The sequence below is a fragment of the Garra rufa genome, chromosome 15 (genome assembly GCF_049309525.1).
Source record: "Garra rufa chromosome 15, GarRuf1.0, whole genome shotgun sequence".
Taxonomy (NCBI): domain Eukaryota; kingdom Metazoa; phylum Chordata; class Actinopteri; order Cypriniformes; family Cyprinidae; genus Garra; species Garra rufa.
The window spans coordinates 6,789,526-6,805,641 of NC_133375.1; the positions used below are offsets into that span (position 1 = coordinate 6,789,526).

The 16,116-nt window shown below is 33.9% G+C and overlaps 1 protein-coding gene across 1 annotated transcript; it reads right to left on the reverse strand.

Moving 5' to 3' along the window:
• Positions 1 to 1,766: 1,766 nt before the first annotated feature.
• On the reverse strand, positions 1,767 to 13,836 carry ddx51 (DEAD (Asp-Glu-Ala-Asp) box polypeptide 51). The gene is made up of 11 exons (XM_073819643.1): positions 13,656 to 13,836; positions 12,999 to 13,321; positions 8,638 to 8,849; positions 8,402 to 8,552; positions 7,003 to 7,148; positions 5,329 to 5,400; positions 5,130 to 5,236; positions 4,910 to 5,018; positions 2,492 to 2,634; positions 2,161 to 2,338; positions 1,767 to 2,062 (listed from the first exon to the last, which is right to left on the reverse strand). Exons 1-11 carry the CDS (start codon positions 13,676 to 13,678, stop codon positions 1,943 to 1,945), a joined length of 1,584 nt encoding a protein of 527 aa, XP_073675744.1. The 5' UTR covers positions 13,679 to 13,836; the 3' UTR covers positions 1,767 to 1,942.
• Positions 13,837 to 16,116: the final 2,280 nt, after the last annotated feature.

The window sequence follows — 16,116 nt, forward strand, 5'->3', positions numbered from 1 at the left end:
AGTTTGTCTTTTATCAATTAAATTACTGTATACAATACTGTGTGTAGTTGTTCATGAGTCCCTTGTTTGTTCTGAACAGTTCAACTAAGCACTGTTCTTCAGAAAAATCCTCCAGGTCCTGCAGATTCTTCAGTTTCCCAGCATCTTTTGCATATTTGATCCCTTTCCAGCAGTGACTGTATGATTTTGAGATCCATCTTTTCACATTGAGTACAACTCAAACACAACTATTAAAAAAGGTTCAAACATTTACTGACGCTCCAGAAGGAAACACGATGCATTAAGAGTCGGGGGGTGGAAACTTTTTAACAGGATGAAGATGTCCTAATATTTCTTATTTTGTTGAAATATCTTTTTTTTCCATTTAGTACTGTCCTTCGGAAGCAACAGACACTTGCATGTTCAGAACAAACAAGGGACTCATGAAAAACCATCACAAAACAAAACATTTTAGATTATTCAGGTAACCACACACAGTATTAAGAACTAAGGGTGAATTTTTTATAATTTATGCTTTTTTTGTCTTGTGAACTACCGTAAATCCCCTAATACAGGCCCGGGCCTTTATTTTACTCAAGCGCATCGCGGTCCAGGCCTTTATTAGAAGGAGGCCAGAATTAGAGACAGGCCTCAATTTCTATTTGAGCAAAACGAACTACCAGTAGAATAAAAAAAAGAGATTTTGTGTCTATTTGAACCTATAAAATACTAGGTGCATTTAATAATCGCTCCGCTCCAGCTCCGCTCTGAGTTCATAATTTCCCGCTCCACTCCTCGCTCACTGATATCAGAAACACCACTCCGCGTCAAAAAAAAAAATGTTTGAAATACAACGGTCCTGATCATAACACATATTAAAATAAAAAATACTAAAATAAAATAACAGGAGAGTTTGGAACACTAGTGTGCAAACTTTATTCCTACCACATACAAAGCTAATAACATTGTCAGCATTAAAAGAGTATAACTGCTTTATGCCGTGCAAAGTTTGTAATGAAAATAAAAATACATTTTCGTCAGTTATTTTACCTATGAATCCCTGCATTTCTTACAGATGTCTGTTTATTTGAAATCAGATACCATTAGATTTGTTTTAATGCATTATTGACAGAGCGATTGCATGTGAATAAGTGTTGTACCTGTTTAAATCATGCTTTCACCTGAAAATATTCATTATCTAGGAACAAACTAATGCCTTGTGAACTATAATTTACCGCTCATCCATTGCCGTCATCATAGCCTTTACATTATTTCTGATTTGAGTGATCCATCTCTATCAAGCTATCTAAACATGTTTAACATATGAATTCTTGCTTAATATGCAGTTATATTGCGGACCGTTGGCATGAATTGTACTCATGATGGAGAGGTGGCGGAGCGCTCTTGGAGCGAGTGAAAACCACGACGCTCCGACTTTTCAAAAATCCGCTCCTCCCTCTATTCAAAATTACACCGCTCCACTCCGCGCTCCGCTCACATACTCTGCTGCCCAGACATACGTTGTTTCTAATAATAGCCCCGGCCACTATTAGAGACCGGCCATTATTTACCTCAGCTGACAGCGAGACCGGCCAATGTTGGAGACCCGGCCGCTAATGGAATACAGGCCAATATTAGAGGATTTACGGTATATGCAAACATCTTTTATGTAAAATATCTTACCCAGGACAGTACTAAATAAAAATAACATGCATTTTGTATGATCTCTCTTTAACTTTTTTTAAATTATTCACAGATTCTGCAAGGGGTTTCCAAACTTTTGCATGCCACTGTATGGCATGCAGAGACATTCACTAACACTGCTAACGAATGACATAAACAAACAGCAAAATTGATTCAAATGGACTAATCCAACTAATTTAGTCATTACCTGGAGTCTTTGGATCTAAATATATACAGTAGTCCTATATCACCATCATGCTGGAGCATAAAAATAACATCTTTACCGGTGTGCTGCTTCTCTGGAGTTTGTGAAGCACAAAGCAGGGCTGAACTTGAGCCGAAGCAGGAAGTGAAGGATGATGAGTGGTTTCTTGCTTAAGGTGCAGGGGACGTAATACTCCTGAATAAGACATTCCCATACGTTTAAGGCGTGCACATAAGATCTGTTACACGTTTAGATCATCTGGTATCTGATTGCTCAAGAAATGTTAAACTCACAGTGAGACCCTGAGGGAAGTTCAATGTGTCCTGGCTTTGTGTGGTAGTTTCTGTACGAGTGTGTGTGGAAGTGAAGAGTCGAGGCTGGTGAAGATCCAGCAGCTGTAGCTTCTCAGGGTTTTGGGTGAGAGTGGCGGAAAACAACAACTTCTGCAGAGGAATCTGAGGTGGAGACAAACTGACATACAAACAAACAGACAAATACTGAGGTACTTGGATTGGAAGATGAGCAAGACACCTTATCCAAGATTGCTTTAAAGTTTAAAGGTAGGCACAGACACCATCAAACTGAGGGCCACTGTGTTGGTTGATAAATCAGATGACATCCTACCTTGCCACTGTGATTGGTCCAGGCTGGATTCTCCTGAAGACAGATGTCTGTGCGTCACCTGGGCTTCTGTACACTGCTTTAGTCACCTGACTGAGCCATGACTGATGCATGCTGTCAATCATCCTGTCTGCTTCATCAATAATCTGCAACATACACATTGTAAACCTGTCTTTGCAGTTTCTATCCACCTTTTTCTTCAAAGCGGAAGTAAACCTGTGTTTACTAATGCCCACTCTTACAGGAAGAAAAAGGTGGATACAGAAAATGGAAAGATACCGTGATAAAGACATATACATCTGACTTTACTGTTATTCAATTTGTTTTGTTTTTTAACTATTTCAAACTTAAAGGAATAGTTCACTCAAAAATGAATAAAACCTTTAACTTTAAACCATTGCTTCTAGCCAAGTTGCATAACAAAATGTATACATAATAAAAAAAATATCCATACCCTGTTGTCCTCTCAAATCAAATCATAATCAACCAACATATTTGTTTAGAATGATTTTAGACTGTTTCTGCTTGTAAATGGTACTTGATCTATGCATACTTCACTTCTGATTCGGACCAGATGACTTTTTCACTGGAGGAAACGATTTGATGGACAGAGGGTACAAGTTAATATTTTAACGATGGATTTGATTTTGTGCTTCACAAAGCAAAAAGTCAGCTGTTTGGACTCTCATTCTGACGGCTCCTATTTACTGCAGAGGATACATTGGTGAGTAAATTACGTAATGCAAAATTTCTCCAAATCTGTTCCCATAAACAAACAAATACCTATATCTATATCTATATCAAATATTTATTTTTGGGTGAACTATTCACTTTAGTGTAGACTACCATTTGGGGTCAGTACAATTTTTTAAAATGTTTTCTCACCAAGGCTGCATTTATTTGATCAAAAATACATTCTAAATAGTAATACTGTGACAGTATTGGAACTTATTAACTGATTTCTTCTGTAACACATTTTCAAAATGTAATTTAATCATGTGATGCAAAGCTGAATTTGCAGAATTCTAATATGCTCATTTTTGTGGAAACGGCATTCATTTTTTTCTGAATTTTTCGATGTTCAAAACAACAGCCTTTATCTGAAATAGAAATCTTTCATCATAAACGTAACATCATAAACATAAACTGTAACTTTTGATCAATTTAATGCATCTTTGGTGAATAAAATGGTTAATTTCTTTCAAAAAAAACCCCACACCATTGTACAGTGTTCAGCTGCGATCAAAAGTTTACATCCCCCTTTCAGAATCTGCTAAATGTTAATTATTTTACCAAAATACGAGAGATCATACAAATGATTTTGTTTATTTAGTACTGACCTGAATAAGATATTTCACATAAAAGATGCTTACATATAGTCCACATGAGAAAACAATAGCTGAATTTATAAAAATGACCTAGTTTAAAAGATCCCCTTGATTATTAACACTGTGTTGTTGTTGTTGTTGTTTTTTTTGTTTGTTTAATGACAGTTGCTCATGAGTCCCTTGTTTGTCCTCAACAGTTACACTGCCTTCTGTTCTTTAGAAAAATCCTTCAGGTCACACAAATTCTTTGGATTTTCAGCATTTTTGTGTATTTGAACCCTTTCCAACAATGACTAAGGGCCATCTTTTCACACTAAGGACAACTGAGGGACTCATATGCAACTATTACAGAAGGTTCAAACACTTACTGATGCTCCAGAAGGAAACACAATGCAATAAGGGGTGAAAACTTTTGAAAATAATTTGAACAGTCTTTCTTATTTTGCTTAGTATCATATTTTTCATTTAGTACTTCCCATCAGAGGCTACAAAAAACACGTTTCCCAGAAGACAAAATAACTCAAAAAGTGTTCACCCTCTGGCTCTTAATGCCTTGTTTCCTTCTGGAGCATCAGTGAGTGTTTGAACCTTCTGGAATAGTTGCATATGAGTCCCTCAGTTGTCCTCAGTGTGAAAAGATGGATCTCAAAATCATACAGCCATTGGTGGAAAGGGTTCAAATACACAAAAATGCTGGAAAACCAAAGAATTTGTGGGACCTGAAGGATTTTTCTGAAGAACAGTGGACAGTTTAAGTGTTCAGGACAAACAAGGGACTAAAAATCACAGCTGTGGATCATTCAGGTAACAACACAATATTAAAAAGCAAGTGTATGTAAACTTTTGAACAGGGTCATTTTTATAAATTCAACTGATCCCTCTTATTTTGGTAAAATAATTAACATTTTGCAGATTCTGAAAGGGGGGTGTACACTTTTGACCTCAACCTTAAAGCTAATACAAATTAGTCCACAAAACCCCATTTTGTTTTACTGAGGTCTTTAGGCATGAATTCAACTTTATTTTGTTCTGTTTTTTGTTCATAGTAGTTCACTGAAGACGTAGTGTCCATTAGATTTGTACTGATGCTCACCAGGAATCGTACGTGCTGTAGACTGAAGTTGCTGTTTTTGTTGATGTGATCCACCAACCGGCCCGGCGTGGCCACGACAATATCAGCCAAGCTGTGGCTAACACCTCCTCTACACAAAGTCACAACATTCAAATTAAGAATATTTAAGTTCATGGTATAGTCCATCAAGTTCACATACACTGTTATCCTCTTTGTCCCATGAACCTACAAACACACTCACCTGTTTTCAGAGAGCGTGGCTTGCTCTGCAGCAAATGATTTTTGACCTGTGATCATGACCACCTTTAGACTGGTGCCCTCAGCGTATGTGCTAAACACCTTTGACACCTGTGGGATTGAAACGAAGGATGAACAATAAATACTGATGGATAGCTAGACAACTGGATATGTACAGTAAATAGCTAAATGACAAACATTACCTGTTGTGCTAACTCCTTTGTAGGTAGTACAGCGAGCGCACGGACCTCACACACCACACGCTTGGACAAGGCCTGCATTAATAAACGTCATGTGAATATATTTGTCTCTTATATTCAATGAAAACTGTCTTTCTTAACAAGCAAATCAGCATATTAGAATGATTTCTGAATGATCATGTGACACTTAAGACTGGAGTATTGATGCTGAAAATTCAGCTTTGATCACATGAATAAATTACATCTTAAAATACGTTAAGGTGAGGCACTGCAGGTGAATAGGGGGAAAAATGAACTAATATCACCTTACTTACCCAGTTAATTGATTACATTGATAAATGCAAACATTTTTTGTATTACAAGTTTTCTAAAATGTTAGGTTTAAATATGCAAATGAGGCATTATTTAATAAAATATGCACTAATTTGCATACATTTTTAGTACAAAAATCTAAACACTGGATGAAGTCAGTTTCAAAATTCTTGTTTAATTTTTTTGACATACACTACCGTTCAAAAGTTTGGGGTCAGTACATTTTTATCGTTTTTTTTTTTTTTTTTTTTTTTAAAGAAATTAATACTTTTATTCACCAAGGATGTATTAAATTAATAGTTTATTAAAAGTTAATTATAAATAATTTACATTGTTATAAAATATTTATACTGTACTTTTTAAACTTGTTATTCATGAAAGAATCCTGAAAAAAAAAAAAAAATCAAAAAAATATTTGGCAGCACAACTGTTGATATTTTCCAACATTGATCATTCTAATAATAAATCAGCATGTTATAATGATTTCTGAAGGATCATGTGACACTTAAGACTGGAGTAACAGCTGATAAAAATTCAGCTTTTCATCACAGGAATAAATTCTATTTTAAAGTATGTTAAAATAAAAAACATTATTTTATATTGTAAAAACATTTTGCAATATTATTTTTTTTTTCTGTATTTTTAATCAAATAAATGCAACCTTGATGAGCATAAGAGACTTCTTTAAAGACTATTAAAAGTCTTACTGACCCCAAACTTTTGAACGGTAGTGTATAAGAGTCAAAGGTTTAGAACAGACAGAAAACAACGTAATTTTTTACCATTTTGGGGGGAATTAAATTGTATAAAATCAAGCAAATTATATATGAACAAATCCCTCTGTAAAAACCTTCAGGATATAGACAGAAATAAAACTGTAAAGTTTGGTGTGTGTAAGTGCTACTGAAGTGGAGATTTATGGTTCAGTGTAGGAGAAAAGAAACATTTTGAGACTTTAAAAATATGTATTGTAATTGAAATCTACTGACACAAATAATTAAAGTGCTATAAAAGAAACACTTAACAGTGTCTTTTGGGTGTTTTCTTTCCACTAGTCTGAAAAAACACTTTATGAAACACCAAAAAACTGTGTTTTTGCCTGCAGTGTCTCCCCTTAAAACAATAAACTGTTATTTTAAATTGTAATAATATTTCACAATATTAATATTTTACTGTATTCTTAATGCAGCATCAACAAGCATAAGAGACTTATTTCAAAAACATTTTAAAAAACAGAAAATGCCTTGAGCTGGATTCAAACTTACATCACCAAAATCAACTCCACAGTTCAATTTGTCAGAGCAAACAACCATTAAGACTATTCACTGTAAAAACATGAATGCAATTCATTGTTTGCATATGTACCTGTACAACAGGTATGACGAACGCCAATGTCTTTCCACTTCCTGTAGGAGCAGAAACACAGATGTCTCTTGGTCTGTAGCCACCTGGACCAACCAGCAGCCCAGAGCCCACACTCTCTAGAATGGCAGGAATGACCTCAGCTTGAACTGAAAACACAAACATAAATGATGCTCTGCAATCTTCATATGCTTCCTGTAGCTTGAACAGAGGAGCACAGCAATAGCAACAACAAAGCCATGGGTTCTTAATAAAATGTGAATGCAATCTAACTTGCTTTGGAAAACAAGTCTGCCAAATACATAAATGTGATCCTGGAGCACAAAACGAGTCATAACGTTTTTTTTTTTTTTTTTTTTTTTTTTCTGAAAGCTGAATAAATAAGCCTGATAGGATATGACCGTTTTTAGCCGAGAACTATTTGATATCTAGAATCTGAAGGTGCAAAAAAATAAAATAAATAAATCACTTTTAAAGTTGTCCAATTAAAGTTCTTTGCAATGCATATTACTAATCAAAAATTACTACAAATTATTACAATTATTATATATATTCACAGTAGGAAATTTACTAAATGTAATGTACTTAATATCCTAATGATATTTGGCATAAAACAATAATCGATAATTTTGACCCAAAGTATTTTTGTATTTTGCTACTCTTTGTTTTGTGGTCCAGGGTCACAAATGTGAAAAAGAAAAAAAATATATCCATACAGGAGAAATCAAGGGTAACCAAAATGCTTTGGTAACATTCTACAAAATATATTTTGTGTTCCACAGAAGAAAGTAAGTCAAACAGGTTTGGAAAGACATGAAGGTGAGGAAATGATGATAGAATTTATAAGCAGTAAATTTTCTGCATTCTAGCTCAAAATCAATGCTAGTGCATTTGTATGTGACAAAAATGCAAGTTTGTTGCATTTGCTGTGAATTCAGTAATATCTATCATTATTTTTTTCTGTCCTGTTTTGTTCATTCATTTACTCCAATTTTTTAAAAATCGAAATATTGAGAAAATTACTTTTAAAGTTGTCCAAAATCCAAATTAAGTTCTCAGCAATGCATATTACTAATCAAAAATTCAGTTTTGATGTATTTACAGTATGAAATTTACAAAATATCTTCATGTTACATCTTTACTTAATATCCTAATGATTTCTGGCATCAAAGAAAAAATGTATCCTTTTGACCCATTCAGTGCTACTTAAGACTGGTTTTGTGGTCCAGGGTCACAAATGTACATTGACAGTGATACAAAAGTTTAAACTTGTCAGTGCATGTATATCATATTCTCCACTAATAAAGGTCAAGATTTGGTCTGTTATAACCATCTTATAATATATAACCATCTGGCTGCATTGTGTTTAATATGATGGCAATTAATTATCACACCCTTTTACCTGGAAAGAAGCTCTGAATGTCGTTATTTTCTAATTTCTTGAGCAGTGTGGGACAGATGCCTGGCACCTCACTGATGGGAATGAGGTTGTTCGTAATGTCTCTCTGAATGACGTCAGGCTGCGCCAACCACTGAGGCAATACTCTTTTGACCTGTGATTGTGCAAAAACATTTCTATTAAAGACACAACACTTGATACAGTTTAATTCAGAACTTAGAGATGTTTTCCCATGCTACCTTTTGCACTGTTTTCTCTGCGAAGCCACCCAGGATGTGGAAGCCGGACTGGGAGGAGCCGTTTTCGGCCTTTGCTTCCTGACTGATCTGAGGGTCCACAGATTCTTCAGTCTTCTTATTTTCCTCTTTTTTAGTCGTCTTATTTTCCTCTTTGTCACTTTCACTTGTTTCTGTGATTTCTACAGACTTCTCATTATTGGATTCCTTATCTCCTGAAATAAATAATACATTTCTGTAAAAAGCACTTTTTACGAAAAACAGTACAGGAGGATTGAACTTAGAAACTTTTAGAAACATGGTGACCGCCAAGGACCATGATCGGTTCACTTAATTTTACAAAATATCACGTTCCCAATATCATGTGGCCCGAGATATTAATTCATGGTAACGTCATATTATGTTTAGGGGACTACATGCATTTCTCATGGCCACGAGTTGAATGCGTAAACAAACCTGCATGACCATAGTAACCTGGGATTATCAGAGATGGATTCATTAATATCTTATTTTGAATTAAGAAATTATAAATAAATTATTACATAAAATATAGCTGCAAGCAGCAATTACGGGGCCAAGCACTCAAAGGGGAAAATGAGGAGCTAAGGATGGCAGGAACAGCAGACCAACTGCAACAATAAGTAAAAGGAAGCTGTTATCAAATCAACGTGGTGTGTTCAGTGTGAGGTGACAAAGGCACACACAAAGTTTGGTGTCATTATGTCAAAGCTTTGCATAGATAAAGCCTCAGAATCATTTTGGCATAAAGCCTAATATTTGTAGAGACGCTGTACGAAAACGGTTTCATTTATCAACATGAAATCCATAACTTTTTGTCAGCATAGTCTGAAGATGACTCGATTTTGGTGAAAATCGGACCAACGGTCTAGGACTAGTTAAAAAAAAGTAGGTTTTCAACATAAACCAAAATGGCGGACATATAGATTGACCAACTGTGTCAAAATTGGTATCTATGTTGTCGGCATGACCCATGGAATATTTTGAGACTAATCTCATTACAATAGGCTAATGCTATCGACAGTTATTAGCATTTTTGTCCATTTAATAATTCATAGTTAATGAATGGTTTATTACTCTTGACCAATAGGCGGCGCTGTTACCAAATTGATGCGTTGTAATGACTGTTAGGTGGTAATGCCACATACAAAATTTCGTGCAAATATCTCAAAGCTTTGCAGAGATACAGCTTCAGATGCGCTTTGGCATCTTTCCAGCAAATTCGTTGATGCGTTAAATGAAAACGGTTTCAAATATCGACACGAAATCCATAACTTTTTTTCAGCATGGTCTTGCCAAAATTGGTATCGGTGTTCTCAGCAAGACCGAAGGAATCTATCAAAATCTGTTTTATTTCATTGGGCTAATGTACGCAATAGTTATTAGCATTTTTCGAAATTTCGTTATAACTTTTGACCACAAGGTGGCGCTGGCCCCAAAATTTATATGTACATTCAGAGCATGGTGCCGAACATTTTTGTAATTAATGTCGAAACGATACGCTAATCCGTTCTCAAGATACAGCATTTTAAAGCTAAATTCAAAATTGGATATGGTTTCGACTCGGCATGCCCCTCCAAATCTAACAAGACCAGTTTTGAGATTTTTGGTCAAACCACTGAGAAGTTATAAGCAAAAATAGCCATTTTACATATCTCCTGACCACTAGGTGGCACTGTGACGAAACACTGCAGGTAGCCTCAGGTCAGGCTTGTTATAACACACACCAAGTTTGGTCTCAATGCTCCAAAGCGTTTCGGAGATATGGCCTCACATCCATTTGTGCACGCTTTTCGTGGAATCAATTAGCACGTTATTCAAGAACGGTTTGTCCAATCAACTTGAATTCCATTACTTTTTGCCATTATGTTCTGAAAATGTTCTGAGGCAATTTTGGTGAAAATCAGACAGACCGTCTAGGACGAGTTCGAAAAAGTAGGTTTTACAAACAATTACAGAAAAAAACTAAACCTCATTCGAAATATGTTTATCATGAATAAATATTACATAAAGTACGTCAAATTATTCATCCTTTTATTTACATTTATACTCATTTTTTCCCCTTCATTTCGATCTCTTTACTTAACGTTCTACATGTAAATGATACTGTACATACTTAACATATGCTACATGACTGGGATTTTTACTGGAATGCAGTTTAAAGGTTGAATTTAACATTTTATTTTGTTTCGTCTAATAGCCTATATAAATACTATAGTGTTTCAATGAATCATTCACGTAGTTTCATTTGTAAATAAAAACACGCTCATTTATCATCACACACGCACATAAATACAATCATAATGTCAAAACTTGATTGGCATAATTGCCAGGCATTAACAAAATGTAGCCCTAACCAGTTATTACATAATAATAGCCTACTAATAATATCAAATTTTAAGTGACAAATTATAGGAGGCTATATTTTTATATTTATTGTGTATGGCTCTACCTAATTAACATTGTGTATATTAATGCAAGTATTTGCTACCAAATATTTTGCAAATACTGTAAATGACAATTATGCCAATAAAGTTTTGACTTTATAATTGTATTTATGCCCTTGTGTGACGATAAATGGTTTAAAAATAAAACTATGTGAATGACTCACTGGTCAATGAAACACTATATTTATATAGGCTAGTCTATTAATTAGACGAAATAATTAAAATAGTATAATAATAGATAATAATAATGATAATAAAATATGTTAAATTCAACCTTTAAACTGCATTCCAGTAAAAATCTCAGTCATATGTCCAGCATTTACAGTATTATTTACATTCAGAACGTTAAGTAAAGAGATCGAAGTGATACAAATATTACAGAAATAAAGAGATCACTTAATCTGTGGGATGCATAAAAATGTTTCTTGTAGGTCAATTTTATTTTTATGTACTTTTATTTTTATGTACATTACGCGTAGACCGCACTGCCTATTGTTAATAGAATCATTTAATATTGTATTTATTTCTATAAGTAATTAATTTAATAATTTTTTAATTCAAAATAAACTAGTAATAAATATCTCTGATTACGGGTTACTATGGTTTCACAGGTGTATTTATGCATTAAACATAAGGATGTCGTTACCACGACAAAATGATCTTGTGGACGCGAGTTAATATGACGCTCCCACGAATTAATATCTCATGGCCACGATATAATATCACGTTCCCATGAGTTAATATGTTGTGGCCACGACAAACTTAAGTGAACCGATCAAGTCGCCTGGCGGTCACCATATAGAAATTAAACTTTTAAATAAATGAAAAAAACTTTTAAAAGGGTTATTTGGGATTGTATTTATTTATTTTTGGAAATAAATGTAAAATGAATATCAAAATAAACTATATAAAATGCAAAAACACGATCAACAACAATATGGTAAAATTGGTAGCAGGGTTCCAACTTTTTTTGCTCACTATTTTTGTAAGTGCTAATTTGTAGTTATCAATAAATCTATATTTTACATTTAAAAATGTAAATAAAAATGCTTGATAAATTCAGCAATATAAAAATGTATGTATGTTCAAGTTTATTTGTTTGTTTGCTTTAACTAAAAACTGTTAATGCTGTAACAAGGCTCTCTTTCCAAGGAACATGATTTCCGAGGATTTATGCCTTTATTATTTAAACAAATGTTATGGGATACAAACTTGTATCCTGTTTGTGGTAAAGCATGGCAAACTGATTCAAGCCAACAAAAATCTAGAGCTTGTCTAGATCAATTTAAAGGAACACACCACTTTTTTTGGAAATAGGCTCATTCTCCAACTCCCCCCGAGTTAATAAGTTGAGTTTTACAGTTTTGAAATCCATTCAGCCGTTCTCCTGTTCTGGCGATATCACTTTTAGCATAGCTTAGCATAGATCATTGAATCCTATTAGACCAATAGCATCGCGTTCAAAAATGACCAACAAGTTTCGATATCTGTCCTATTTAAAACTTGACTCTTCTGTAGTTATATCGTGCACTAATACCAATGGAAATGTAAAGTTGCGATTTTCTAGGCCGATAAGATTAGGAACTACACTCCCATTCCGGCGTAATAGTCAAGGAAGTTTGCTGCCGTAATATGGCAGAAGCAGGAGCAGTAATATCACACTGGTCACGTTGGGAACTAATTTCCAGCACTGCGTGATATTACTGCGCCTGCTGCATCCATGTTACGGCCATGTAACGGCTGAAAGTGATATCGCCAGAACAGGAGAATGGCTGAATGGATTTCAAATTGGTGAAACTCAACTTATTAACTCGGGGGAGAGTTGGAAAATGAGCCTATTTACAAAAAAAGTGGAGTGTTCCTTTAAAACAACTGACCACAGTAATAAGGCAGCATTACCTGTATCCATGCTCTCTCTTTCAGTGGACAGTGATTTGCGTTTTTTCTTCTTTTTAGCTGAACTGGCAACTTCATCAGCTAGATCTTGTTTTCTCACATTTTCACTCTTCTTCGTTTTACGCTGCACTTCCTCGGGCTCTGGTTCTTCGTGTTTTCTTTTCTTCTGTTCTTTATCACCCTGGTGGTCCTCATCACATCCTTCATCAGGCGTGTTTGAGATGCTCAGCCGCTCTCTGGCTTTGACCTGCTCCTGAAGTTTAGCCAGTAAAGCTCTGGAGCGAGACTCTCTGCTGGATTCACTGTCCTCCTCCTCCCCTAAATACCTGATCACAACAATTTTATTTCATTTTATGTATATTTTTTTGTTCTTTTATAACATATTTGCAATTCACAAACAGATCTTGCAGTGTGATATTAATTTGAAAATATAACATTTCATAAAGTCTCAAGTTGCATGTAAGATAGCTATACAAATATTAGTGTTTTAAAAGCGGTTTGATGAAGGGCAATACACTAAACAAAACAGAACTGAGATGTACGTTAGTCCGTAACGAGAGTGAGATCCATTATTTATGATTAAACTGGTAAAATAATTTACTATATGAACTAAATATGCAGCGAACACTATAACTTACGTTTAACGTAAAGAATACGTACCTATTTATCATAAACAGTGCCATTATAGTGACTCCTGGCTCGTGTCAGCGCCACGCAGACCTTTATTTAAATGACTCAAACTTAAATTAATATATCATGTATCCATGTACAGTTATTTTCAGAATTGAAATTATAAACTGTACAGTGTAGAGCTCTGCTGACCATGTGGGTCCGTGAGTGCTGTTTTGCAGTCGCGATCTGATGACGTATAGAATGGCAGTCCGTTTGCTAGAAACATAAAAGCAGAGGATGGTGGTCTAGAGTCTAGACGACGTTTTCTATCGGTCAGGTATGTGTCAATAGTTTTTATCATTGTTTGCAAAGATAAATATAGGTATTGCCATTTGCCACGTGGAACATTTACTTTTCGCAGCGCTGATAGCTAATCGCTAAGCTAAAGCTAGCGAAGCGCCCCCTGGAGAAAGAACCACTCGTAAAAAAGGTTATTAGCAATATTTCCCCCAGATGGCAGTGTTTATTTATTTTCTTTGGTTAATTTCTTATACCCACCCCTTTACAAACACAGAACTAGACAGAGCAAATCCATACAGAGCGTATTTATCATCAACATGAGACAAAACAAAACAAACAAACAAAGAAGCAAGTGTTATTAATAATGGCTGTAGTGGTTATTATTTATTATTATTTAAAAATTAAACAATGTAATAATTATATGTAAAATAGAGTCACAAATATCTTTTAAATATCTCTTTTGCTCACAAAGTCTGCATATATTTGAAATAAAACATAACATTGAAAATAACGTCTTTTTGGTTATAGTTTAAAATGTATTCATATCATCCTGACTACCAAGGTTAAAAAAAGTAGTTTATTTCATGTCATTACATGTTTAGAGCATAAAATAGAAAGAAAAATACAATTTTTGAAAAATGATAATTCGTATGTTATGCTGTTAAAACAAAAATACCACTGTTTTTGCCTTTTCATGTCGTTTTTTTCTACAGAGGACATCAGAAAGGACTTTAAAAAGTCCTATTTAAAAAAATAAAATTACATTACATGAAAAGGCAAAAACAGTGGGATTTTTGTTTTAAGGCAAGACACTGCAGGCAAAAATGCTGTTTTTATGCACCTGTCAAGTTTGAGATTTTGGGCTTTTTGTTTTTTTTTTCAGACTTGTGGAAAGAACACACCCAAAATACACTGTTAAGTATGTCTTTTATAGCACTCTATGTATTTGTGTCAATAGATTTCAAATGATTTTCAATATTTTTAAAGGCTGTTTTCTCAAAATGAGTTTTTTTTTCTCCTATTCTGAGCCATAAATCTCCACTTCAGTAGCACTTACACACCAAACTTTACATTTTAAATTTTTATTCCGCCCAAAATTGTAAAAAAAAAAAAAATATATATATATATATATATATATATATATATATATATATATATATATATATATATATATACCATTTGGTAAGACTTTACAATAAGATTCATTAGTTAAACATTAGTTAATGTATTAACGAACATGAACCAACCATGAGCAATACAATTGTTACTGTATTTACTAATCTTCATTAACATTAGTTACCGAAAATACAGTTGTTCATTGTTTGTTCATGTTAGTTCACACTGCATTAACTAATGTTAACAAGATGGAGTGAGTTTTCCCTCTGTAAAAATACTCTAATATGTCAAAAAAAAAAAAAAAAAAATTAAACAAGAATTTTAAAAAACTGACTTCATCCAGTTTTTAGACTTTTGTACTAGATGTCACGCAAATTAGTGCATATTTTATTAAATAATACCTCATTTGCATATTTAAACCTAACATTTTAGAAAACTTGTAATACAAAAAATGTTTGCAATTTTTAATGTAATCAAGGGAGAACTATTAGTTAATCGTTTTCCTATCCTTTCAGTGTCTTTTATTTCTTTTTAAATCAAACCTAATATAAATATGATTCTCAACTTTGGTATAAAAGATATAACAGAATGATTAGATATACCTATTTTTTTCTTAATGCAAAATGTGTTGAAAGTGGCCATAAACACAAGTTTCCCCATTATATACAAAGTATCTAAAAACTGTATCTAATCAGCATATTAATGTGTTAAAATGCAACATGTTATACAAAAGTATTATAATCTAGTAACAATTGTTAAGGTTTTCATGATAATATTTAATATTTCATAGAAATATTGATATACAATTTATTTCCCTATTCACTTGTTGTGTAACAAACATGCTTTATGTCCTGGTGTCCTCTACAATGGACTTGCATGAAATCAATATCCAAGTCTTTTTTGTTTTGAAACCCCATAACATTTTCCTGAGATGTTGATTTATTACAAACAATGAAAATCAGTCCCATTTAACCCTCTGGGCCTCTTCGGTCATTTTTGACCAAACATGTAAATTGTATGTTTTGATATTATAAAAATCGTAGCTTTATCGGAATGAGATGACACTTGGTGATTTTTGTTGCATTAGCTATGT

What these genes read in the sequence shown, in the direction of transcription:
- ddx51 (XM_073819643.1), bottom strand. Translation starts at nt 13,678, where the DNA reads ATGGCACTGTTTATGATAAATAG. An exon ending in AAGAGAGAGCATGGATACAG is followed by an intron (nt 8,850 to 12,998) that starts GTAATGCTGCCT and finishes TATTTATTTCAG; the next exon opens with GAGATAAGGAATCCAATAAT. An exon ending in TCGTCATACCTGTTGTACAG is followed by an intron (nt 5,401 to 7,002) that starts GTACATATGCAA and finishes TTATTAATGCAG; the next exon opens with GCCTTGTCCAAGCGTGTGGT.